Source organism: Peromyscus californicus, unplaced genomic scaffold (genome assembly GCF_007827085.1).
Source record: "Peromyscus californicus insignis strain IS unplaced genomic scaffold, ASM782708v3 Scaffold_7__1_contigs__length_154581171, whole genome shotgun sequence".
In the NCBI taxonomy this organism is placed as follows: domain Eukaryota; kingdom Metazoa; phylum Chordata; class Mammalia; order Rodentia; family Cricetidae; genus Peromyscus; species Peromyscus californicus.
In genome coordinates, this window is record NW_026294595.1 from 110,106,901 (window position 1) to 110,132,707 (window position 25,807).

Genomic DNA, 25,807 nt, shown 5'->3' on the forward strand with positions numbered 1-25,807 from the left:
CATGTGAACCATCCACCTGGAAGGGACAGCGTATTTTAATTTTACATTTGTTTATTTATTTACTTAGTGGGGGAGGTGCATACATGAGTGTGCCACAGCACATATGTATAGATCCAGAGGAGAACTTCTGGAGTTTGTTCCTGCCTTCCACCATGTGGGTCCCAGGAATCAAACTTAGGTCATCAAGCTTGGTGGGAAGCACCTTTACCTACTCAGCCATCTCATTATCCCAGGAACCAGGAAAACCAGGATCCTCCAATAACCCACGTGGCTCAGTCACATCTGAGAGCTGAAAGACATTTTGCTTTCCTGTTAAACATTCAACAGAGTTCTTAAGATATGTATTCTCGCCGGGCGGTGATGGTGCACGCCTTTAATCCCAGCACTCGGGAGGCAGAGGCAGGTGGATCTCTGTGAGTTCGAGGCCAGCCTGGACTACCAAGTGAGTTCCAGGAAAGGCGCAAAGCTACACAGAGAAACCCTGTCTTGAAAAACCAAAAAAAAAAAAAAAGATATGTATTCTCTGCTGGTTGATTACCAAAGTCACAATTAACGAGTCCAGGATGCAAGTCTTTTGCATTTGTACAGCATGTCGTACAAATTCCCTTTTACAAAACCTGTAAGAAGAGTCATTAAGTTATCCACTCGCTGACTTACCTGCAGTATATTTTCAAGAAATTTGTGCCCAATTTAATTATTGGAAAGGTGTAATTTTTAAATATAAAATCTTAGTTTTTAAAAGTTGTTTTTGGTCTTGTTTGGAAGAAAAATATATTGCAGAAATTCCATATGACCACTAGGGGGCAGAGGCTAAAAGCGAAAATCTAGTAAGTGCGACCAAAGTCCCACTTTAATGAATTTTGCTTCATTGAAATTCATGTAATTGAATTCCAGTGGTCTTTCAGTTTAGCTTATAAAAACATATTTTGGGTGCTTTTGTTTCTGTAATGATGTCCAGGACCTTGGGAAAGGATTTTGTGCTTGTTTTGTTTAAACACATAAAAGCAACCATTATGGAGAGGCCTGGGGAGAAACGTGTAGATTTCTTTGAGCTAGACACAGAATTAGCTTTTGCATTTAATCTCACGTATCAGTCTGGTGGGAATGACTTGATTTTCCAATTGTAACAAAAAGTTAAATCTAGTACTTCCCAGCTGTAGGTATTATTTAACCATGTATTTGCTTTTTCTATGAGGGCTGTTTTAGTGCAACAGGGTGAGTTCTTTGGAAATTACATTCACCTACTTACGTGTCTCTGGCTTAGCTATGACTCACTGTTGCGTTAATGCTTCCTTGAGTTGCCACTATCATAGAATACAGAATGCCTGCTATTCAAAGTATTTAGACTTTAAACTATAAACAAGTTCTCATATCACCTCTCTGACCTCCAGCTTCCTTTTAATAGGTTTTAGTGCAGACTTTCAGTGGTTACTCTGCCGTGTAAGCAAGACCCATCTGAGCAGCTGAGATGAAGCCAGTACACAACAGTGTCCAGGCCACTGAACCTTCAACTACTTCTGTTATCAGTTTCCATTAGGGAAACTATCAGCTGGGGCTCCTCTACACATCCCTCAGCAAACCGATCAAGCATCAGTCTGTTGTTGTTTGACATCATAGATGCTCACTCACGCATCACATTTGTCTCCAGAAAAATCCTAAGAGGCCCTGGCAAATCTGACTACACCAGGACCCATTAATCAGCTCCTTACTCTCCTTCTTCCCCTGACATGTGTTTGGCAGGACAGAGGATGTGCGAGCTGCACATTTGTTGGCCCCTGGCTCAGGGCATTTCTAGCACACAGCATCTTTTTTTTCGGGATTCCAGGCAAACTCTGCTCCTCCAGTCACGAAGTGCAGAAGCCTGCTCTGGGTTTAATGCAGCCTGAAGGTGCACTTTGGCCTTTTGGTCATTTGAAAATGTATTAGTTCACATGAATATTTCATTTTCCAACATTACTCAAAATCTGGCAGTTATAGGTAGAAACTGAACAGTGTCTGTTGTATTTACAAGAGCTTTCTCAAAATTTAGGTATGGCTTCCCTTTTCCTTCTCATGACTTTACAGCTCCTGGGTTGCTTTGTTTTTAAGAAAAACATGAAAACCATTCTCTGTGTATAGCATGTCCTGCATGGAAAAGTCTGGCAACACTGGACAAGACAAAACAAAAGCAAAAAACAAAGTAAAACAAAACAAACAAACAAAAACCCCACACATACACTGCATTCAAGAGGCTCTTATTTGCAATGTCTGGTTGAACAAAGAATATACCATCATTCCTCTTGGCATGTGACTCTAGGGAGAATTTTCTTGATGGATGCTGACTAAATGTGACCATACTGGAGTTTACCAGCCATATTTATCCATCCATCAAAAGACATAATTTTACAATAGCAGGATCTAATGCTTCTAGGTTATGTAGCTAGGCTCCTGTCTTTCCTGCTTGATGTTTGGCCTGGTAACAAGGCTTATTTTTTTTTCACCCATCCCAGGGATATCAGCTACACTGAAGAGGCCTAATCAATGAACAAGGCTATTTGTTAAGTTAAAGATACTTTGGGGGGACTGATTCAAAGTCAACTCTGAGGCTGTAGGAACAGGATCATGGGTTCAAGGCCATCAACAGCTACAGAGTAAGGTTTTGTTTGAAAAATGAAAAGCAGTGATTTGGGGGGGGAGAAGAGAATAAGAATCAGTGATGCTGTCTATACTTCTGTTTTCCTTTGGTAAAATTGCCCAAATGTCACAATGTTGGGGTCCAGATGACCGGTAGAAGAAAACATTCCTCATGTACCTTATAAATGCACTACATAGCAAAATGCTAGGGTAAACTCAACAGTAAAACTTGCTGTGGACATGGAGAGCAAGTCTAAAACAGCTGGGTGTAGATGTAACCAACCGTCTTATTAAATAAGAAACACAGAGCCGATTCAGAGAAGAAAGCCAAGAGGTCAGAGCTAAGAGCCTTACCCTTCCTGCTTCAGCCAAGAGAGCTCTCCGAAAGGGACCTACTTCCTGTGTGTATGTCTTTATATAGTCTTTCTGTTCTGCCTTCTCATTGGTTGTAAGCCCCAACACATGACTGCCTCGTCATTGCCTTTCTGTAGAGACTTCCAGGTCTTCTATGGTTGGTATTGAGATTAAAGGCGTGTGTCTCCAATGCTGGCTGTATCCTTGAACACACAGAGATCTACCTAGCTCTGTCTACCAAGTGCTGGGATTAAAGGCATGCACCACCACCGCCACCACACTCTTGCTATGGCTCTAATAGCTCTGACCCCCAGGCAACTTTATTTATTAACATACAATTAAAATCACATTTCAGTACAAATAAAATACCACCATAGCTGGGCACTTGGAGTGCTGGAAAGAACTGTTGGAATACTATGCAATTATAAAGGCAATTATTTTATAAGGATCAGCATTGATTCAACAGACATTTATTGAACCTTTGCTTTGAGTAGGACATAGCTGCTGGAGTGGGTGGAATGAAGGGCTCATGAATCTTGAAACATTTATTATCATCCATTGGTAATGTCACACAATCTTAACGTTTCACAAGAAAGTGTTCTAGGTACTTAATAAACATTGACTGTTTTGATCCTGGAAGAAATCTTTTAAGATAGAAAATACCATGACCCCAAGCTTATGTATACCCTCGAGGATAAAGATGGGGAAACAGCATGGAGAGCTAAGTGACTTGTTAACGGCATACTGAATTCGAATCTGAGACTATCTGGCTCCGAAGTCTGCACTCCTACACAACACATCAGTTCTTGCTGTGGCATGGAAGCAGACGGCCTGAAACAAAATGCTTACTATCTCCTTCTATGATATTTATTCAGAAGCCCAGCTCTGCCACTCTGGACCAGGCTTAGATTAATTTACCTATGTCATTCAAGTGTGTGTTCCACTAGGGCTGTGTAGCCTGGGACAGCCCAGCCAGAAGGACTTAGTTGTCCTTCTACAGAGTCTCTCATCTCCACGGCTACAGCAGGAGTCTGCTAAAGATTGGACGGATGCGTGTCTTTATGGTCCCTTGTTTGCATTAGATTTGCTGTTCGTTCATTTGATGGAAGCAAACCACCTGGCCAGATCCAGAGGCAGTATAGGAAGGCTCTGTCCAAGAGTATGGGCAAGTTGGAGAAGAGACCAGAGCCTTCTGTGCAATTAACCTGCTGCTTTGTGACTTCACACTATGCCGAGTTAATCTTGCTTTCCAGACAGTTTCAAATTTGATATTTCAGACATCAAACGAACTGTGGAAATGCTGTAATGTGTAGCCTCATTGGCATAGGAAGACAACGAAAGCAATGTGAAACAGAAAATTTAAGGGTATTTATGATTTTAGGCTGACCCTGGGGAAACATCATCAGAGGCACCGAGTGAAAGCAGGACCACGCCAGCAGAAAATGGGGTGACTCACACAACATCCCTTGCACCCAAACCACCTTCCCAGGCTCCACATAGCCAGCCAGCTCCAGGTAAGCAGCGGAGACAGTGCTATTTGCTAGACGTCAACCTTCAGCCTCTGGGGACTGCTGCAGAAGACTATGGCGTTGAGGGAGGAAAGAAAGCATGCCCTTGTGTGACTTGAGTGAGTGAGAAGCTAGATGGATGCATGGATGAATGTCACAGGGTCTTCCAGGTTCTCACCTGGCTCTGCTGACAACCTAGAATCCACCTGTGTCATGAGTTGTTATTTGGGGGTGAATTATGATCTACCCACTGATAGAGTTGAGCTTGTGAAGCGTTCTTCAAGCAACTTACAACTATGCCTTAGAAGCACATTCTCCCTTCTACTTCAAGTCTCTGCCAACATAAGACTTTCCAGTAACCTTAAATGTCTGCCCATGCTAGGCTGCCTGTGAGGCTTTGGCCACAGGTTAGCTCATCATCATCATTCCAGTCCTCCATTGGATGTGTTCTATTGTTGTCTCATTTGGGGGTGATGAAGAATCTCCTGAAAGGCACAATGCCAGTGAAGGGAAAGCTAGGTCAGACATGATTCTTGGTGCTACTAAAGGGCTTGCTTTTACCTTCTACTCTTCATTCACCCAAAGCTACACTCATTTGTCTCACTCCTCAGAGAAATCCTATCATTTCAGGGCAGCTCATGTTGGCATTTCACCTCACTCTGTTTAAGGTGAGTGAGTGAGTGAGTGAGCGAGCATGTGTGTGTGTGTGTGTGTGTGTGTGTGTGTGTGTGTGTGTGTGTGATATTAAAGTGGTATGTGAGTGTGTATGGTGTGAGTATGTGTGTGATATATTAAAGTGGTATGTGAATGTGTATGGGGTGTGTGTGTGGTATGTGATATATTAAAGTATGTGAGTGTATATTGTGGGGGGAGGGGGGCCGCGGCTTGTGTGTGTGTGCTTCTCTTAACAGACGGAAGTGTTCCTGAGAGCAGGTTCAGCTCCGTGCATCCTCTGCAGTCACCCAGTGCTGAAGAGCAGCATGTGCTTGACCCATCAAGTTGAATCAGTTAATAAAATTAATAAAATAGGAGGGGAAAGAGTTTCCTCCGTGAGAGTGTGACTTCATCCCTTTTCCTTCTCTGTCATGATGGAAGGTGACATTGGTGAAGTTCAGATCTTCTCATTGGTGTGCAAGGGTACAAATTAATAAAATACAACTCCTATTTCATTTGTATCAAATATGAATGAACTGAAACTCTGCTTTTAAGAAAGTCAGTGAAATCAATAATAGGAGGTGGTTAACCATAAATAAGAAACACGTTTTATCATGTGGAAGCATTTGCAGTGCTTCTGAACTGTAATTTATTGCTTCTGAGAATAAAAGAGAATTTACCATTTTAACATTTTGATTTTAAGTAATACTTTAATTTGACTTACAGAAAACGTTTTTTTATTTTTGTTTAAAATTCTTTTATTTTGTGTATTTTATATGTTTTATTTGCATGTACATCTGAACCTCAGAAGAGGGCATCAGATCCCATAGACAACTGTGAGCTGCCATGTGGGTGCTGGGATTTGAACTTGGGATCTCTGGAAGAGCAGTCAGTGCTCTTAATCATTGAGCTATCTCTCTAGCCAGGAAACATTTTTTTTAAATTGTACAAACTGTGTGACACAATTCTCCTCTTCCCCTAAAGTCAGCATTCAACAAGATCACAGTAAACCTTCACAACAAGCAAGCCTTGTGTGAACTTGGCCTTCCTTACTCCAGTGTCCATGTATTGTTGCAGATTCACACCAAGGGTCCCACACTGCACTTGCTCATCCTGTCTGCACGGTCGCCTTCCCTCTATAACAGCCCCCAACTCTCTCTTATTTCTCAGACCCCTGGATAGTTTGGAGGAGTTGTGATCATTGTTTTCCAAATGTCCCTTACTTTGAACTGTCTCCATGCTTTCCTGTGACCAGACTGAGGTTTTGTTCTGATGCTGGGCCCTTCTTGATGCATCCTGTCAGGGACAAGTGGTGCTGGCATGTCCCATCCTGATATGAGGTCCCTAGGTCAAAGTGCATCCCTCTGAAAGTTTTGATTTCCACTCCTAGGTGTATGGGAAGAAGCATTCTGCAGGTGCATACATATCGTATTTCCCCTTACTCTTTGCTCAGTAATTTGGGTGCTGATAATGGTTCTTGTCTGCAAAACTTGGTACTGCCCTTTGGTCCACATTCAGCCTTTAATCACGTCATTCCTGATTTTGCCAGAAGATGGCAGTAGCACTACTGAGATTTAATTCCTTGATTTGAACTTTCAGTTGCAAGTGGAATGCTGTTCCCTGTATGTGGAGAATACACAAAATTGCTTATTGACATAGGATTGAATCAAAGTTACAAATTAAGGAAGTTTTAGAGCAATTGTGTTGTAAATAGCTTCATACTACAATCAGCTATTGTCTCTAAAGACACTTAGAATCAAAGGGCACTGTCCCCCAGTGGACACGAAACCCACTGGAGATGAAACCCAGATGTCCAAGTGCTCTACAACACTGAGCCACAACCCCCAAGTCCAAACATTTATTTTTAAAAATGGGATAAAATTTGAAAAACAAAGAAGGCCATTTCTTTGATCTTTGTGGTTGCAGGTTCTGTAAAGGTGCCCGCCAAAACAGAAGACCTGGTCCAGAGTGTTTTAACAGGTGAGTGCTAGCCTTTTCTCTGCATGGAAGTTGGCAACTGAACACCGCATGGTGAGTGTTTAGAGGGGAGGAGATTGCCATCTATCTCTGAAAACTAGCATCATTAAATGTTTTAAGAGTTTGTAGACATCTGGCCTGAGTTTGGTCACATTGTCTAATGTAAAGTCACAGAGAAGTAGCCAGAGTTGGCAGACAAGACCCTGTTGGCTAAAAATAATAGTTTCTGATGATACCCATTTCAGAAAAAAAAAAATAGTAGTTTCCTCCTGGCTACGAGAGACAGGTAACAGGAATGTGTGTCCCCCTACTGTGCTGATAATAAGCTATATTTCAGATATGCAGAATATAGCCTGCTTGTTAGCATGAAATACACAATGGTTATGATCTTTTGTATGAACTTGGGTTAGTTACATCAAGCAACAGGACTCAAACTGACCTAAGCTTTCTTCAGTACAATTAGCACTTACTGTGTAGTGGAGTCTTAAAAATTGTTAGAATGTCTAGAACAAAACAGAACAAGAATGTATGCATGTGTTCACCAAAAACAGAGCCACTTGTAAGAACCAGATGTTGACCAACAGGGAGGCGGATAAGTGGACTATGGGGCAGTTAAGAATGGAATGGGGGTGTGTTAGCAATTAGAACAGATTGTGATCACCTCCAACAAGGCAGACAGCTAAGGCGTGTGCTGAGAAAAGGAGGTAGGACATGAGAGATCCTGATTTCACCCGCCTGAAGATCAAAGAAAGCCTGGCAAAACCAATCACTGTAGGAAACCTGGGCTTAGATTATGCCTTGGGGGCGGGGGTTCCAGAAGATGTCTAGGGTCCTGGCAGTATTCTGGTTTTTACCTGGTGATGGTCCCTGAAGCATGGGAACTTTGCAAAAATGTTCAGGACTGGAGATTTTTGGTAGATGCTCTTTATGCACACAGTTATGTGTCATCAAAATATACAAATTATTAGGAACTGATAAGACAACGAAGCGTATTTTGAAAGAGTTCCATGGGAAGCAATACAGCACTGATGCAGAAAACAGATGCTGAAGTGTTCTAAAAATATGTGAGTGTATACACAGAGGCAGGGAGGTCTACCCCACCACCCTGACAGCGGCCGTCTCTGGGCAGCCACCCTTTAGCAATACTGTGTCTTTATGCAAATGGACATTAACTTTTACACTTTGGGATATTCCAAGGGATAGCCTTTGGCCTGGAGGCTTTTTCAAAGGCAGTTTAGGGTGTCTTTTTCTTATAGGCCAGAGCATGGGGAGTCCCATTTCGAAACTGTCCACAGCTGATTTTCCAGAAACCATTTCTTTTAAAAAATAAGGTGGAGTTTGTTACCAGGAAATGTGGCAATGCCTCAGGACTATAAATTCTTAATGCAAGCACTTATTATGCAACCACCCAAAGTCAGTTTGAGCCTGAGGGAAACCGTTAAATAAATGTACCTAGTTCTCTCCTTAGCTTCTTTCTTCAAAAAGAAGAAAAATGAGCTGTCAGGGCAGATGCATGCTGAGAGCAGGAAATGCTCCTGTAGCAGTTTAAAGGCCTTGGTATTTAGCAACAGAAATTGCCATCCCAGTTCCCCTGTTTATGCACAATCCATTTCGTTTTCTAGTCAACTTTGTTGTGATTTGTGACATATATTATTTCGGAATCACTTGACAGCTCTAAATATTTATAGTATCTTTTTTGTTGTTGTTCCCAAAACAGAAATTTCATATCAAGAAATGGAGACATATGAACTTTTACTTAATCTGGGTCCAAATAAATGATAATTCATTGAAATTAGGACACCACACATTGAAGCCCCGTTCCTGTAATACTAGGAAAAGCACTAGGGGAACTAGTGTGGAATCTTGATTTCCAACGTGATAATGCATTTTTAAAAATGCATGTCAAAGAAGTGATGAAGTGTGCATATGAAATACAGAATGATTTATGGCCAGATTTTGTCACACTGACCATTTTTCTCAACGTTGGATAAAACACTGCAGTCATACAGGTGGCCACTAGCCCTGCTGGAGCCTTCGTAAAGTTCAGATTAAAGGACACCTTCTTGACACACCCAACTACCATATCCACTGAGATAGAGGGAGAAACCAGTGGTGTGGCCCTTGTCAGTGAGTCCCTGAGAGATGTGTGATTGTTTGCAAAGTCTCTACATGTATGGTGCCCAAAACTATTCAACACTTTCCATGATTTTTTTTTTATTTCACCATCACACCAGGCTTGTGAACTGGTAGAAGCGTTATCATCCTTTAAACCAATGAAGTAGGAAACCTGTTCCCTTTTCCTCTGATGTGGTACACCCTGTTCCCAGCTGGAGTGAGCCTAGGTTGCTAAAGCCCAGGTTCTACTTCTCAACAAATTTGCCCTCTTTCTAAAGGGAGATCATTTCTAGAAAGTTATGTCCTCCGAGTGCCCCCAAATTCTCAAGAAGCTGGCCTTCTTTATTCATGACGAGACCAGCCCTGGGGTACAGTGCACAATGGGGTTCCCCTGGGATTATGCGAAAGCGGTACTGAAGTTGCCATGCACCTTGCTCCATTATTTCCACTGCTGCTCTTCGTCTCTGCCTCCTTCCCGTCCCCTGAGCCCCCAGTAAGTCACAGGCACCGGAATCCCCATCCCAGACTCTCTTTCTAGGGACACGAAGCTGCAAAGCTACAGATGAAGGAACTGGGTCTCTGCAAAGTTAGGTGGCACCTTGCTAAGCTGGCGAGCCAGAGCAGCTGACTGATAGGTCTGACATCCAAGCTGTGCTGTCCAGCTGCTCTTGGTGGGGATGGGCTGCTCCTCTCTGAGTGGGATGTCCCCATCCCTTCCTCTGGACTCTCAGTCCACCCTGTCACTCAGCTCTCCTGCTCATCCTCTGTTGCAGAAGTGGAGGCACAGACCATCGAAGAGCTCAAGCAACAGAAAGCGTTCGTGAAGCTTCAGAAGAAGCACTACAAAGAAATGAAAGACCTGGTCAAGAGACACCACAAGAAAACCACCGAGCTCATCAAGGAGCACACCACCAAGTACAATGAGATCCAGAACGACTACCTGAGAAGGAGGGCAGCCCTGGAAAAGTCCGCCAAGAAGGACAGCAAGAAAAAGTGAGTGACAGGGACTTGCTAACTTTATACCATGCAGAAAGAGATGCTGCCCCCCAGGGGGTGATGATTTATGTGTTGTGCCATATTTTTTCACCTGCCACCACAGGGAGGAAAGTCACACCACCTGCTCCACTCTCTGCTGTTCTTGAGTTGTTCTGCTTTTGCTTGTGAACTACATTTGCCTTTCTCCATCCCTCTTTTCCTCCCTTCCTCCTTCTTTCCCCTCCTTTTCTCTTTCCTTGTAAGAGACAATATCTTGCTAGTTGTCCAGGCTAATCTTGAATGGCTGAACTCCAGTTACCTTTCTTTCCCTGTTTCCAGGATAGCCGGGACTGTGGGTAGGGATTCTTTACATTTTAACAAATTCTGGGGTGGATACACAGACTCCCAGAGCTCTATCCTTTGACTCAAATATCAGGTGGCTGACGCCCCCTCCCACCATCGCAACTGCCAACAGGGCAGGTACAGAACTCTTATGTAACTAGAATGTAGTTGGAGAGACAAGGGAGATGTTTCAGCCTTCTTTGGATGCCTGAAGCTCATAATGCCCTGATATATACACGGAGGGCTACGGCTCTCACAGCATCGTGTTCTCAGAATGCGGTGGAGAGAAGCCTGCCTAGCACAGGTATTAAATATTATTATTATTGTATCTCTCATGCCCTGTGGATAATGCAATGATTGGAGCCTATAAAAGTCTTACCTTCAAACAGCAAATATATAGTCTCGTATGCTGGTTAGTTTTATGTTAACTTACACAAGCGAGAGTCATTTTCTAAGGGGAAAAACCTCAACTGAGAAAGTGTCCCCACCAAACTGCCCATGGAAGATGTTGTGGTGCATTTTCTTGACTGATGTTTGATATGGGAGGGTCCAGTTCACAGTGGGTGGTGCCACCCATAGCCCTGGGGTCTATAAGAAAGAAAGCTGAGCAAGCCATAAGGAACAAGTCAGTAACATTTCTCCATGTCTCTGCATCATTTCCTGTCCTGAGGTTCCTGCCTTGACTTCCTTCAATGATGAACTGTTATGTTATCCGGAAGTATAAGATGAAATAATCCCCTTGCTCCCCAAGTTGTTTTTGGTCATGGGGTTTTAATCACAGCGATAGAAACCCAAGATACCATGATAATGAGAAGGAAATGGATAACTAATGTAACCATACAGCATAATCATGAAGATGATCAAAAAAAGGAACAATATCATGGTGTAAAATGACTTCAGAGAACAGAATACCCTCCATTTTTGTTTGTTTGTTGTCTTGTTTTACAGAGTGCTGGAGATGGAACCCATGGACTTGTGTGTGCTGGACAAGTCTTTGCTACTTAGTCATGTACCCAGGTCTCTATAGAGTTTTGAAGCAGAGTGCCACCATGTAGCTTGGTGTGCCAGCTAGTTTCAATGTCAACTTGACACAAACTAGAGTCATCTGAGAGGAGGGAATCCCAATAGAGAATGTCTCCATAAGACTGGGCTGTAGGCAAGCTTACAGGGCATTTTCTTAATTAATGGTTGATATGGGAGGCCCGAGCCCATTGTGGGTGTTTCCACACTTGGGCTTGTGGTTCTGGGTTCTAAAAGAAAGCAAGCTGCTGAGCAGACCATTAGGAGCAAGCCAGTAAGCTGCACTTGTCCATGGCCTCTGCATCAGCTTCTGCCTCCAGGTTTCCACCTTATTTGAGTTCCTGCCTTGGCTTCCCTAAATGGCCTGTGACCCGGGAAATGTAAACTAAATAAACCTTTCATTCCCAAGCTGCTTTTGGTCACAGTGTTTCCATCATAGCAATAGAAACCCTAAGGCACTTGGGATGGACTTGAGCTCATGATCTTCCTGCCTTGCTGTCCAAATGCTGAGATTATAGGCACATGCCAAAACCCCCAGCTGGGAAAAGCATTCTTACATGTCAATACAGAATGAGGTGTCAACCACGGACAACGAGAGAGAGAGAGAGAGAGAGAGAGAGAGAGAGAGAGAGAGAGAGAGAGAGAGAGAGAAGATGCTTCCAGGCTAGGGGAAAGGTTCAAAGAAGGGAAAAATCAACTTGTTCCAGGGTTAGTAGAGTTGGCAAAATGAGTGAGACCTAGTAAGCCCCCATGTAGAATGACACAAAATGAAGTCTACCAGACAGAGCACCATTTAACTAAGGTCTTTTAGAGCTGGAGCAAGTGGCAAGTACTTCAGAACTTAAGTGGTTGAGTAAGAATCCGCTGAAGAAAACAATTCAGTGAAATGTGTATAGTCTAATTAATAGCCTCAGACAATACTCCTAGCTGCTGCATGGAAGCTGGACTCTTATGCTGGGCTTTTCATGCGCTACAGGCAGGTTCTGGTTCGGTAACGCTTGGAGCAGGTGATGCTGAAGTTGTTATGTCCAGATGGTACTTTGTCAGGACTGAGGACTCAGAGCATAAGCAGGGAGACTGGGAGGGGACACTTTATCAGGAGTCCAGCTGAATGATGCTAAATGTTTCTCCTAGAAAGAGGGTGGCAAAAATAGAAGAAAGGGCGGGATTCTTGTGTTTTTGTTTTTGTTTTCTTTCTCTAAGAGAATTTTGGATGTGAAATGGATACCCTGAGGAGAGAAGACATAGTCTATATGGCTCTGTAACTTTGCAGGTATCCTTTGGGGAGATTGAAATATATGTATGTGCTCACCATGGCCACATCTGTTCAAGGCACTCCACTCTGGCTAAAGCAGAGTTTACCTCACAAGAACATCAATGGAAGAGCTGCTCAGACTCAGACATCTAGGCCTCCATCCCAGTGTCTGCCCTCTGCAGTTCTGATAAGCTATAGGGCTTGCTGGCACTGTTGGTCCAAAACTTGTTATTGATAAGATTAGTTCTCAGAAAACTCTCCCTGAAAACCCCCCTGCTCTAACTAAGCTATTCCCAGTCATCTCTCTCAACTTCAACATTTTAATAAAAGTTCATATTGTTTAGGTCTCAAAAAAAAAAAAAAAAAAAAGATTTGGTCCAGAACTCCAGTGGTTCCTAGAAATAGAAAGACATCATAAAGCACTTGGTTAAATCCCACCTGCCTCTCCAATCTCCTTCCCCAGCCACATGAAAACCACTGCTGCTGGCTTAGACTGTGCTGTGATGAGAAGAGAGGATTCCCCAGATTCATGGGCTCCTCCTGTCAAATCTCTTTCATGAAGATCGAGGGCTTTGTCTCTAAACTATAGCAGCTGCCAAAGGTCAGAGTCTCAGCATCTGCTTCCCAATTTCCATATGGATCTCAGTTTGGCATTTGCTTTCAAATTCCATTGTAGGTTATTCGTCTAGAGGGTCCTGGGCTTTGTGACACAGGTTTTGGCTGATCACACTGGGCTCTTTTGCCTTTTGGTGTGGGGCCGTTTCACCCCTGGTTGATCTCCTCTATTGATCACATCCAGGATGTGTTAGGCAGATGTGCTGGATTGGTTACCTAGAATCATAGAGCAAGGTGCCACAAACCAGGTGTTTAAAACACTGTTAGACAGTTCCAGAGCTTAGGAATCCAAAATCAATGTGTGAGCAGGGCATCGGCTCTGAGAGGTATGGGAAAACACCATTCCTGGTCTCTTCCAGCTTTTAGTGGTTACAGGAAATATCCCTGGCTTACCTTAGCATGTAGACTCATCACATCAGACTCTTGCCCACACTATTACATGGCTTTCTCTCTGTGTAGGGATACATGCCCACATGTTCTCCATCTTCTGAAGATAATAATCACTAGATTATGGTCCATCCTTATCTAATCTTAACCTATCATAACTATTACATTTGCAACAGATAAACAGGAAAATTTCCAAAGAATGTTTCTGGATAAGCTGAGGTTCTGGGAAGAACACAAAGGAATGGAGCACTCACATGCACTTCCCTGTGCATTCCCCACAGCAGCCCCACAAAGAATATACAGACATCTTACCTGTTCATTCCTCCATAGCAGCCCCACAAAGAATATACAGACATCTTCCCTGTGCATTCCCCACAGCAGCCCCACAAAGAATATACAGACATCGCCCACAGTACAGCAACAAGGACCTGAAGCCCACTCACACCGTGGCCTGGTCAGAAACACGAACAGAGCACAGGATAGCTGCCACATACCAAAGCGTGATACTTGCCTATCAGCTGTGTTCTGTGGCATAGTCACTTTGGAGCCTGACATGGGGCTGTTTTCAGAAGAGGTGCCTATTGTCCCACAAAAGGATTTAGAAACTGATTACACTCTAGTGTATATGTCCGTACTGTGAATGTATTTATAAGACAGCAAAAGCCAAATAAGATTACTTATCAACTGTTCTAAATGTTTGAGCCTACTTTCCTAAGTGGTGATCATGTATTTTCTTGGGGCATTTTTCTTTTGCAGGTCTGTTGGTGATAAATAATATTTTGCTCTCTGATTAGTGAGGTTCATTTTTATTGTGAAAATATTTTCTTCAATGTTTAATAATTAGGGAACTAGAAATAAAGTGAAGAAGGTAACTTAAGTTTTCTTGTTGTCTTTTTAGGGAACAATTTTTGTCTTCCTTGGGTTTATTTAGCTAAATGTCAAAACAATTTTACATTTTTTAACTTTAGTTCTTTAATGAACACTAATAGCACTGTGTAAGACATTATTCAAAAATCATCATGAACACCAGTCCACACTATTTAAAGTAAAATGTTATTTATGTTGTTAAAATACATAATTTAGAAGATATTTAATTTTTAAAAGCAAAAGTACCCTTGAGTTCTATTTCAATGTTTTGAGTTTTTAAATAAATATCATAGTGGTTAAAAAAAACATTTTTTTCCTCTTTTTCGAGACAGGGTTTCTCTGTGTAGTTTTACACCTTTCCTGGATCTCGCTCTGTAGACCAGGCTGGCCTCGAACTCACAAATATCTGCTTGCCTCTGCCTCCCAAGTGCTGGGATTAAAGGTGTGTGCCACCACCGCCTGGCTAAAAAGGGATAGCTCAGCCATTAAAGGCTAGGCTCACAACCAAAAATATATATATAAAAAAAAGCATTTTAAGTCATTGTTTTCCTTATTTACTTGATTTTCTGTAGTTTGAATTAAAAAATATTCCTTTTTTTTTATTTGGTTAGTTGGTTGGGTTTTTGAGATACAGTCTCTGTATAGCTCAGGTTGGCCCCGAACTGGCTGAGCCTAGCCTCAATTTTACATTGTTATACTTTAGCCTCCTGAGTGTTGGGTTCTAGGGATGAGTCAAGACACTTGTTTTACAAATCAGTCTTATGAGATTTCCTGATTTTTCCTATTAGCTGATAAATGGGTAGATGTAGTCAGGGTAATCCAACCATCATCACAGATCCAGGAAACCGGATGTAGAATTCACAGTCTGAGCTTTCCTGGAAACATGTCATCAGCTCTCATTAACGTCTTTCAAGGGCTTGACTTAAATTGAAAGATTGCCACTGAGAAATACAGCCCTCTTCTCCAGCTGACAATTCTATAAATCACCCTGAAACTGTGAGGGGGCAAGCCACCTATCCACGGGCTGAGGACACAATAGGCTGTGCCGCATCCCTCCTCTCACAGTCCTCAGAGTCATCCTCTTTGCCACCAGGCTATAGAGAAAGACAAGATGCGGCTTCAGAGCCATATTGTGACATATGAGGTAACATGTGCTCACCTTGAAAACACGATCAACATGCAATACTTGGTTTTTAAAAGGCAGCAAAATCACCTTTCCTTAGAGGTAGAACAGATGTAAAAAGATATCAGGTGAAATTTATCGCTCTTTGCAGGTGAAATGTGTCACTCTTTGAAGGGGAACCTAAAGGCTAAATCGATAACATTTACCTGTAACTACACAGCCATTGATGGGAAGTTTGCTCTAAAATATCTCCTAAGAACTCTAATTGAGTGATGCACACATTCATTTGTTTTTTTCACTTTTACACCTTATTCTGCAAAGTCCTAATAGCTCATGAAAATCATATTACAGGAGATGTGTATATGGATAGACATCCTGTGATGCCTGAAGATGCCATCATGTAGAGGAAGCCAGACAGGGCTTCCAAAACCTTATGATCTGCTTGAATCACACCACACACACACACACACACACACACACACACACACACACACACACACACACACACACATCTTAGACAAGAACCATGAGCCACATGTGGCTATTAGGCCCTTGAAATGTGGGTCATTTGGGCTGAGGGTATAGCTCAGTGGGGAAATCCACATTTAACCTGGGCAAGAAATTATCAGTACTATGATGTGCTCAAACTATGGATTACACAACAGATTTCTTGGAGTCTATTGTAAAACAAAGATAAAATAACTATTACATCTTTTGAGTTCTTCTAATTTGTTAGATTAACATACACACACACAATTATTATTTTGCATCCAGGGCTTGACATGTAGCTAAAATGGCACTCAAATTCACAATCTACCTGTTTCGGGCTCCTGAATGCTAAGACTACGGGTATTCACATCATACCCATCCTATAACATATCTTATTAAAACCAGTATCATTCACTTCTTTTTTGAAGATGGCTACTAAAAGTTTTAAATAACATGCATGGTAAAATACCATGTGCATAGCTCACATTGTATTTCTGCAGCACACCACCAACTTTTGATGCAGTTTCTGTCCTTGAACACTGTACTATAAACTCTTAGCCTCTGAGAAAAGGAAATACAGATCAGATAATTCTACTTCTCTGATTAAACAAGGTTTGCATGTTCTTCCAAGAGAGAAATGCTTTCCCAGCATCAGATCACCCAATGATTTATTTCTAGTGGCGTTGTAATGGCTTGAACCCCGTTTTTATGGAAGATGTAGAACATTACCATGTGGTTATTTTTTAGACTGCTCCTCAAAATAGCAAAAGAAAAAAAAGTTCGAAAACAAGTAATATCTAAAGTTGTGTCAGGAGAAGCCAAGATCTTGAGGTCCTAGCTCTGAATTCCTGCCTCCCATCTCCCTAATCCACAAGTAGATCCTACATGTTTCTGAAAGTAGTCACCAGGCATTGTGTCCATTACATCATTTCTCACTCATCCATCATCTCCCCTGAGCACTCCATATAATGTGAAGAGCAATTTACCCAAAGACAGTTTTCTATCTGGATGTGGGAGTCTCACCTTCTCCTTCTAGTGGCTTAGTTTCTTCCCAAGACTAGTGACCCTGAGAGGAGTCATTCCAGAACCTTCCAAGCACCTGTTACCACCTGCTTGATTCCTAAGCTAAGCTCTGTGTCTTTGCAGATCTGAACCCAGCAGCCCTGACCATGGCTCATCCGCCATTGAGCAAGACCTCGCTGCCCTGGATGCAGAGATGACCCAGAAGTTAATAGACTTGAAGGACAAGCAGCAACAGCAGCTGCTTAATCTTCGGCAAGAGCAGTATTACAGTGAGAAGTACCAGAAGCGAGAGCACATTAAACTGGTAAGCCGAGGGGCACGAGTTGTGTTTGTGCAGCTGCAGGGCTTTTTGGAGGAGCAAATGTTTGCAGCTCTCAGATGACTCAAAGGGCACAGTGTAGACGTGAATGGCACCAGCGTGGCGAATACAGAGGCCACTCAGTGATCACCACACTAACACTTCTCACATGCTTGATAAGTTCCTCTGTTCCCTCCATGGAGCTATGTTTTGTTTTGTTTTGTTTTTCCCTTTCTTGACTTATTTTTGGATGTCAGGTTATCTTAGTTTCCAGGGATCTTTGGGATGGTACAAGGAAGTAAAAAAAATTCTTTCAAAAATGAAGCGTATGCTGCCAGTAAATTTTCCTTTCTACTTCTGAATATCGCCGAGCTTTTCAAGAACCAACACAACCAACTCTATGCTGCCCACTGTCCTGTTCTTCCTTCAAAGCCTCAAGGCTACCTGTGAAAGCAAAAGACACCCTCTTTGTTAGTGACAAGGTGTGCCTGCCAAAATATTTTCCCTTGGATTCTGAAATTCTTGATACTGTTTTTGGTGCTTTAAGCAATGATAGAGATATTTAACCTTTAATCACACACAGAGACACACACCAAGTGAATTTAGTAATAAAATACTAGCCTTGAAAACAAGCAAATGCCAAGAACAAACGAAATGAATAACCTTGACCGAAATGAGTAGAATATTGAGGAAATGGTTTCATAGAATTATCATCTCTTTGCTATGAGTCTGCACACATAAGGAAATTCACTGTGTATGAAGAGACAGCCTATGGAAGTAAAGCAATAAATCCACAGGAATCTGTTTAAGAAGTATTAGGGAAATTTATTAAGATAAATTGAGGAAATAGACTCACGAATACAGAACGGAGTAGACAGCTGAAGTAGTCCTCTGATCTGACCAGGAGTGTATCCACCCAGCATGCAGGAGCAGGGAGAAGGGGCATGTGACCCTTCTCCCTCTCTTTTTAAGAGGTCACATACAGTGGCAGGAAGCACTGCCTCCTTCAGGCCCTATCGTCCAAGGTCATGGGTGGAACAAATACAGTGGTACATGGGAGGAAGAAAATCTTTGCCAATTATACATCTAAGAGCAAGTTAGAATCTATAAAGAAGTGCACAGGGCAAATGCATTGAATAGACAGTTTTCAAAAGAAGATATATAAATGACCAATTAATTTTTCTTTTAATGTTCAACATCCTTAGCTGTCAGGGAAATGCAAATTAAAACTACTTTGAGATTCCGTTTCACCCAGGTCAGAATGGCTAGAGTCATGAAAACAAATGACAATAAATACCAGTGAGGATGTGGGTAGGAAAAGACAAACTTTCATGTGCTGCTGAGGGAAAGGTAAACCAGTCCAGCCACTATGAACATAAGTATTGAAGCTCTCAAAAAACTAAAATTAGGATTGCCATATGACTCAGATGCCCAGAGGAATATTAATTCAATGTATTCAGAGACACTTGCACATTCCTATTTATCATTGCCCTATTCACAGCAGTCAGTAGATGGGAACTAGCCAAGATGTCCATCAGAAAAATGAATGGATAGAGAAAATGTGGTAAATATACAGTGTTACTAGGCCATAGAGAAGAGTTAAGTTGTTTCACATGCAGTAAAACGGGTATTAGTGGAGATCATCATGTTAAATGAAATAAGCCAGACTCAGAAAGACATATCACACATGCCATCTCACGTGTCCAATCTAGATTTAAATATAAACATGTGGCATGAAAACAGAACAGGGACTCTAAAGGGGGAAGGGAAAGGGAGAACAAGCAAGGTTAACAGAGAAAGAGGTAAAATACCCTGTCTCTCTCATAGACAGGAGCTGGATGTGTGAATGAGCCACACACATAGACGTGCATGAAAGCAGAGGATACTGTTTGGGAGGAAGAAAAGGACCAGCTAGGGGTAGAGAAGAGGAAGGGAGGAGGATTGAATCTAAACAAGACACAATGATACACGTGTGTGAAACTGTCACAGTGAAACCCCTTATTTTATATGCTAACCTAAACTATTGAAGAAAAAAGAAAATGTACTGTGTAATAGGTGACTCGTTATAATACTTTTGTCCTCACCCTGGATCCTTCATGACAATATAAAATTAAAAAGTCAGAATCACATGACTAACCTATCCAAAATCATATTCTACTTGGCCAATTATTCTCAATTTAGAGCGTAAATCAGGATCCTCTGGAAAGCTGGTTTAAAACCCAGATGGAGGTCTTGTTCTAAATCCTGATTCAACAGGCCTTCTATAGAATAGGCTGTTGATGATAATTCTATTCTAAGACCCTTTCTTTGAGGACCTGGAACTTAAATGTGAAGTTCACAGAGGCCTTTTTAACAAGCTCCACAGCTTGGAATGAATTGCTTGGTGATGGACTACTGAAATAAGATGGAAGCTATAAAAGGCTAGACAGATAACTCAACAGTTCAGAGCACTGACTGGCCTTCCAGCAGATCTGGATTCTGTTCCCAGCACCCACATCATAGCTTACAACTGCTTGTAACTCCAGTTCCAGGAGATCCAATGCCCTTTCTGAACTCCACTACCACTGCATGCACACAGTGTATAGATACACACTCAAGCACAGACACATACACATAAAAATTTTAAATTATTATTTTTTAAAGATTGAAACAATAAAAGAATGCTTGAGAAGGGACTGAGGGTTGGGCGGAGAATTGTCTTGAAAGACCCAAGAGAGTCAAAGTTCAATTTGATAATAAATGATGACTTGCCTCCAGCTCCAACCACTACCATCTGATCTTCTCCAATAAGCTGTGCCTAAAACTCCAGAAAATAACAATGAATACACTAGCAGTGTATTGAACACTCACTAATGGGCCATATACTATGCTAAGCCATTTATAGGAATCATCATTCTGATTGGTCCTCAAAAAGCACTCATTAGTTTTTGGTATTATCAGCATATTTTCCACGTGGTGACTTTTCCAAGGTGTTCTGACTAGAAAGTGGTCCATCTGTGATTTGAACATTGGCCATCTGTCCATAGAGTCCCTGCTTCCTAACCACTACATCGATGTCTCTCCTACTTCACATTGCAGGCCAAAGCCATGATGAAGGGATTGCTTTGTGTTTATTGCTCATGCAGAGCATGCACAGCCAAATATTTAATTTTGGTGGCTGGGATTCTCTCTCCTTCAAGAACGTTGTGTCACATATCACATAAGATGCACAATTTCAGTATATGCATAGATAAGAACAACTATCATTATAATCAATGTCATAATTTTTATCACCTCAAAAGGAAAAATCTACTTCATTCATGGATTCATTAAATAGTTATTCGTATTACTATTTGCTAAGTAAACATTTCAAACAAATATTGGATAAAAATGGCAACAACAATCCTAGCCCTTCTGGAGCTAACCTTCTACCAGGGAGGCATAGATCATAAATACAATGAGTTAGCAGTATATTTTGCACATTAAGTAGCAAAAGATAATATTAGTATTGGGGAAAAAGATGTTCAAGGCTGGAGAAGAATAAAGAATGTGCCTGGAAATTTTAAAGAGACTTATCAGGGAAAGACTGACATACTGATTGATGAGGCAACATTGGAGTCAGGAGCTGAAGGGTTGGTCCAGGCACATGCATGGAAGAGAGTTTTTCTAGAAAGAAGATGTGGCATGTAAAGCATCTGGTCTGGGTCTTGAAAGAATAGCAGAATGGCTCCATGTAAGGAAGGTTATACAGTATTGAATAAGACAGGTGGGATATAGGGGAGGGAACCCAGATCTGGGATTTGGGGGACTCCATCTCCTGTGTGTTGTCCTCAGAGCTGGATAGGTGCTGTCAGAGGGTGTGGGAGATACCACATGAAGGAACCACACTGAAGAGTGTGGAAAGCAGCTGAGTCCTGTTTGCTGTGGGGTGGGAAGAACCGAAATCCTGGGAGAGGTGAAATGCTAGAATACATGTGTTCACTCCCTCTGCTGAAGAAAGAAAACACCTAAGCTGTAGAACTAGAGTAAAAACAAACATATGTATATGCATCCAGATCAACACAGCCCTGTCAGGTCAAATGTTAAGCAACCGTCTCAAAACGCTCGCTTCACCACAGTGTTTGTGAGCTGGGATGGAGTTCGGGTAAACCACTTACAAAGGCTTTTGTTAAGAAGGCTAAGACCCAGACTCCACAGATTTGGAAGCTCACAGCTTATTTCACGGCCATTTGGCTTCCACAGTTCACACTCCGTCACCCTGCTTCCAACATGAATAGCACATTTTTCAATTCTACATGTAATGACTGGAGATTGGTCTGCCCAAGAGCCTCTGACTGAAAGCTGGCCAGAGTGACAGTTTTTTATCTTTGGTGGTGAGTCTGAATGATGAGTGGGTTACCCAGGCTAAATGAGACAAATTCAAGTATAATTAAAAAGTCAGCAGGCCCCAGGTAAAAGGGTCATAAGGAAATTTAAACAGAAGTTATTCCATCTCCTAAAATGGCTGTTAGAATTGCTTGGGTTTTTCAGTTCAGAGATTAAGAGGCCATGACATCAATAAATTCCTAAACAAATGTACACTAAAAATAATAACATTAGCACAACATTCTGATAGATGCCAAAGACAAAAATAAATGAAGTATACTTAAGGAGTGTGTGACGTAGAATTTCATGGTGCAAGGAGGTTCAGCCACAAGGATTTCTATGTAAATACTCAAAGTAGAAAATCTGAGAGGGAAAAGTACGTTGTCATAAAATGAACCTGCCTTCCTACGGGTGGTTTCTTCCTTTTTTTTGTAATAATTTTTTTATTAATTAAATTTTTTCATTTATTTTATGTCCAGACCACAGTTTCTTCTTCCTCCTTTCTTCCCACTATCTGCCCTGCCCCCCCAAATCCACACCTCCTCAGAAAGGGGCAGACCTCCCATGGGCTTCAACAAAGCATAGCATATCAAGTTGAGGTAGGACTAAGCTCCTCCCCTGTACTAAGGCTGGGCGAGGCAACCCAGTATGAGGAATAGGTTCTTGGAAGCCAGCCAAAGGATTAGGGACAGGCCCTGCTTCCACCACTAAGAACTACACATATACATCAAGCTACACAACTGTTACACATATGTAGAGGGCCTAGGTCTGTCCAATGCAGGCTCCCCAGCTGGGTCTAGAGTCTGTGAGTTCCTATGAACTACCTAGGTTAGTTGTGTCTGTGGGTTCCCTTGTGATGACCTTGACCCTTCCCCTAGCTTGTACAATCCCTTCTCCCTCTCTTCAACAGGATTCTCCAAGCTCTGCCCAGTGCTTTGCTATGGATCTCTGCATTTGTTTCCATAAATCACTGGATGAAGGCTCTCTGATGACAGTTGGGGTAGTCACCAGTGTGAAGCCAATTCGGGCTACCTATCCACTATTGCTAGGAGTCTTAACTGGGGTCATCCTTGTAGATACATGAGAGTTTCCCTTGCACCAGGTTTCTACCTGACCCCAAATGCTCCCCAATCAAGATATCTCTTTCATTATTCTCCCCCTCCATCCTCCCCACCCAACTCAAACCCTCATGTTCCCATCCCCGCTGGCCCCCAGTTTACCAAGGAGATCTCTTCTATTTCTCCTTTCCAGGGAAATCCCTGTGTCGCTAATGGTGGTTTCTTAGCCAGGTCCTTGACTTACTAATTTGATTAGCTCTGGGTTTTTTTTTTTCCTATTTAGAAACTAGAATATATATTTATTTATAATTTTTATTTAAATGTTTTTCATAAATGTATTTTGATCATATTCTTTTCCCTCCCCCAACTCCTTCAAGACCCTACCCACTACCCTACCCACACAACTTTCTCTCAGAAAACCACCCAAACCCCCCAAAAAAACCCAAAAATCAAAGGGAAAAAAAAACCTAGTAAGACAAAACCAGACAAAGATAAGACAAAAAGTACACACACAAGAAAATGGAGTCTACTTTGTCTTGTCCAACTACTCCTGGGCAACCATTCCTTTCCCTTTCCAGCAAGTAGCAACTATAACTACTAGCTTCTTGGTTAGAGGAAGGTCTTTGTGTCCACTTGCCCTTCTCAGTGCTGGGATTTTGTTTGGTGTGAACCTATGTAGTCTTGTGCATGCTGTCACTCTTCACGAACTGTGACATCATATGTGCATTAGTCCTGTAATATCAAGAAAACACTGTTTCTTGGAGTCCTCCACCACTCTGGTTCTCACACTCTTTCCACCTCCTATTTAGCATAGATCCATGAGCCTTGAGGAGAGGGATTTGTCAAAGACATCCTTTTTAGCATTTAGCACCAAAGTCTCTCACTCTCTTCCCATTGTTCAGTTATGGGTCTTTGTGTTAATTGCCATTGACGGCAAGAAACAGAAGCTTCTCTGTTAAGAGTTAAGTGATAAGCCAGGCGGCAGTGGTGCATGCCTTTGATCCCAGCACTCAGGAGGCAGAGCCAGGCGGATCTCTGTGAGTTGGGGGCCAGCCTAGTCTACAGAGTGAGATCCAGGACAGGCACCAAAACTACACAGAGAAATGCTGTCTTGAAAAAAAATTAAATTTAAAAAAAGGAGTTAAATGATACTCTGATCTGTAGGTGTATAGTGTTATGTCATTAGTAGTCTTTTTTTTTTTCTATTATCCTTTTAGCAGAATAACAGTAGATTTTCAGCTAGGGTCTATAATCTATCAAGTATTAGGATTTGGACACTTTATATATCATATATGGCTTCCATATCATGAAATAGGCCTTAAATCTAATCAAAAGTACTTGATTACTCCTATAACATTAGTGCCACTATTGCACAAGTATACCTACAAACCCTGTGTTTTGTAGCTGGGTGATATTGATGATTAGTTTTCTCCTCTGATATCATGCAAGTACCTCCCAGTACCATGAATGCTAATTAATCATTAGGGTTAAAGCTCCTAATTTGGCACCAGCTCAGTTTCTCCGTGGTCAATGACATAAGTAAGTTGTGTCTTCAGCAATGGGATCTTACTATCGGGTTGCAGAGAGTAACCAATAGCCTTAGCTGCAGCCTGTGGTGTTTGAGGGTGGGGTCTATAGATCCCTGTGGCCAAAGACTCAACAAGACGTAACTCATTCCTGGTAGAGGAGGCTTTACTTGGTGGCATAAGATGTCTAGTTGTCTAGTTGGGGCATTGTTTCCCCCATTATGTGGTGTCTCCATTTAAATTCCATATATATGTCTGTGTGTATGGAGTTTAGAAAACTTCTAGGTGTCCATGTGTCTTTCAATGTTAGTTGTCTCTCCCCGTATTCCCTCCTCTACTCTGCCCTTCCATCTCCCTTTCCATTTAATCTTCCTATTTTAGTTTCCCCTTTATCTCTTTGTAACACTGTACTCTTTACCCTTCCTTCAAATGTCCCCTCCTCCCTGTTCGTCTTTACTAGCTACCTAACCTGGAATGAAAGTCTCTCAAGAGTTCCTAACTTCTTTTTTATTATGTTGGTTAAGCCAAGTCATAATAACTTGGCAACGGTTAGAGAAAGAGACTCTATGTTGTTTTGAGCAGGTGTAAAGCACAATGCAAAGTGTGAACGCAGGGAAAGGTAGAGAATCAGAGCTAATTTTAGAAGAAAAAAAAAATGCGTGCACGTTCCTCATAGTTTGCATGTTAGATTTCATAGAACAGCTCATGGAAATTTAACCAAGTGGCTAGAATATGGTAATAGTTCTTTACCAAAGATAATTTGCACAGGATTGAGGAAAGGAGAAATGGCTTGTGTTTTCACATAGGTACCTTTTAATAAAACTATTTCACCTCCTTGTTGTCTGTATCACCATTTCTAAAACAAGAGGTTTATGCAAGAATTCTTAGAAAGTCTACTTTGGCTAAGATGTTAGTTTCTCTACTTTCTCTTACATCATAGGATGTAGAAATGACTTACCTCCAACATACATTAAAATAATAATTAGGCTATTTAGTTTAAAACAACAAATTGTTCAACCTTGGTTTTTCTTCTTTCTTCTTCTTCTGTACACAATGTATATGGTCTTGATGTATTTTAAATGTTGCTAATGACTATTTAGGAAAGATTAAAGAAAATAACAATGAACAACAAAACCCAAAGGCAAATCAGGGAACAGTTTTTGTTTGAATCAACATAAAGCAGCTTGAAGAGGAAGACATTCTGGTGTAAGGAAAATTCCAAAGTAGAATTCACCTGAGGGACCTTTCAACTTGAGCATCCTGG

General features: G+C 41.7%; 1 protein-coding gene across 2 annotated transcripts in view; it reads left to right on the forward strand.

Moving 5' to 3' along the window:
* Positions 1-25,807, forward strand: part of Plcb1 (phospholipase C beta 1) — a 714,140-nt gene that overhangs the window by 593,168 nt on the left and 95,165 nt on the right. For both annotated transcript variants that reach the window (XM_052724082.1, XM_052724081.1), the window contains exons 24-27: positions 4,349-4,481; positions 7,056-7,109; positions 9,995-10,214; positions 17,441-17,621. In XM_052724082.1, coding sequence (XP_052580042.1) covers positions 4,349-4,481; positions 7,056-7,109; positions 9,995-10,214; positions 17,441-17,621 — 588 coding nt within the window. The remainder of the gene's footprint in view (positions 1-4,348; positions 4,482-7,055; positions 7,110-9,994; positions 10,215-17,440; positions 17,622-25,807) is intronic.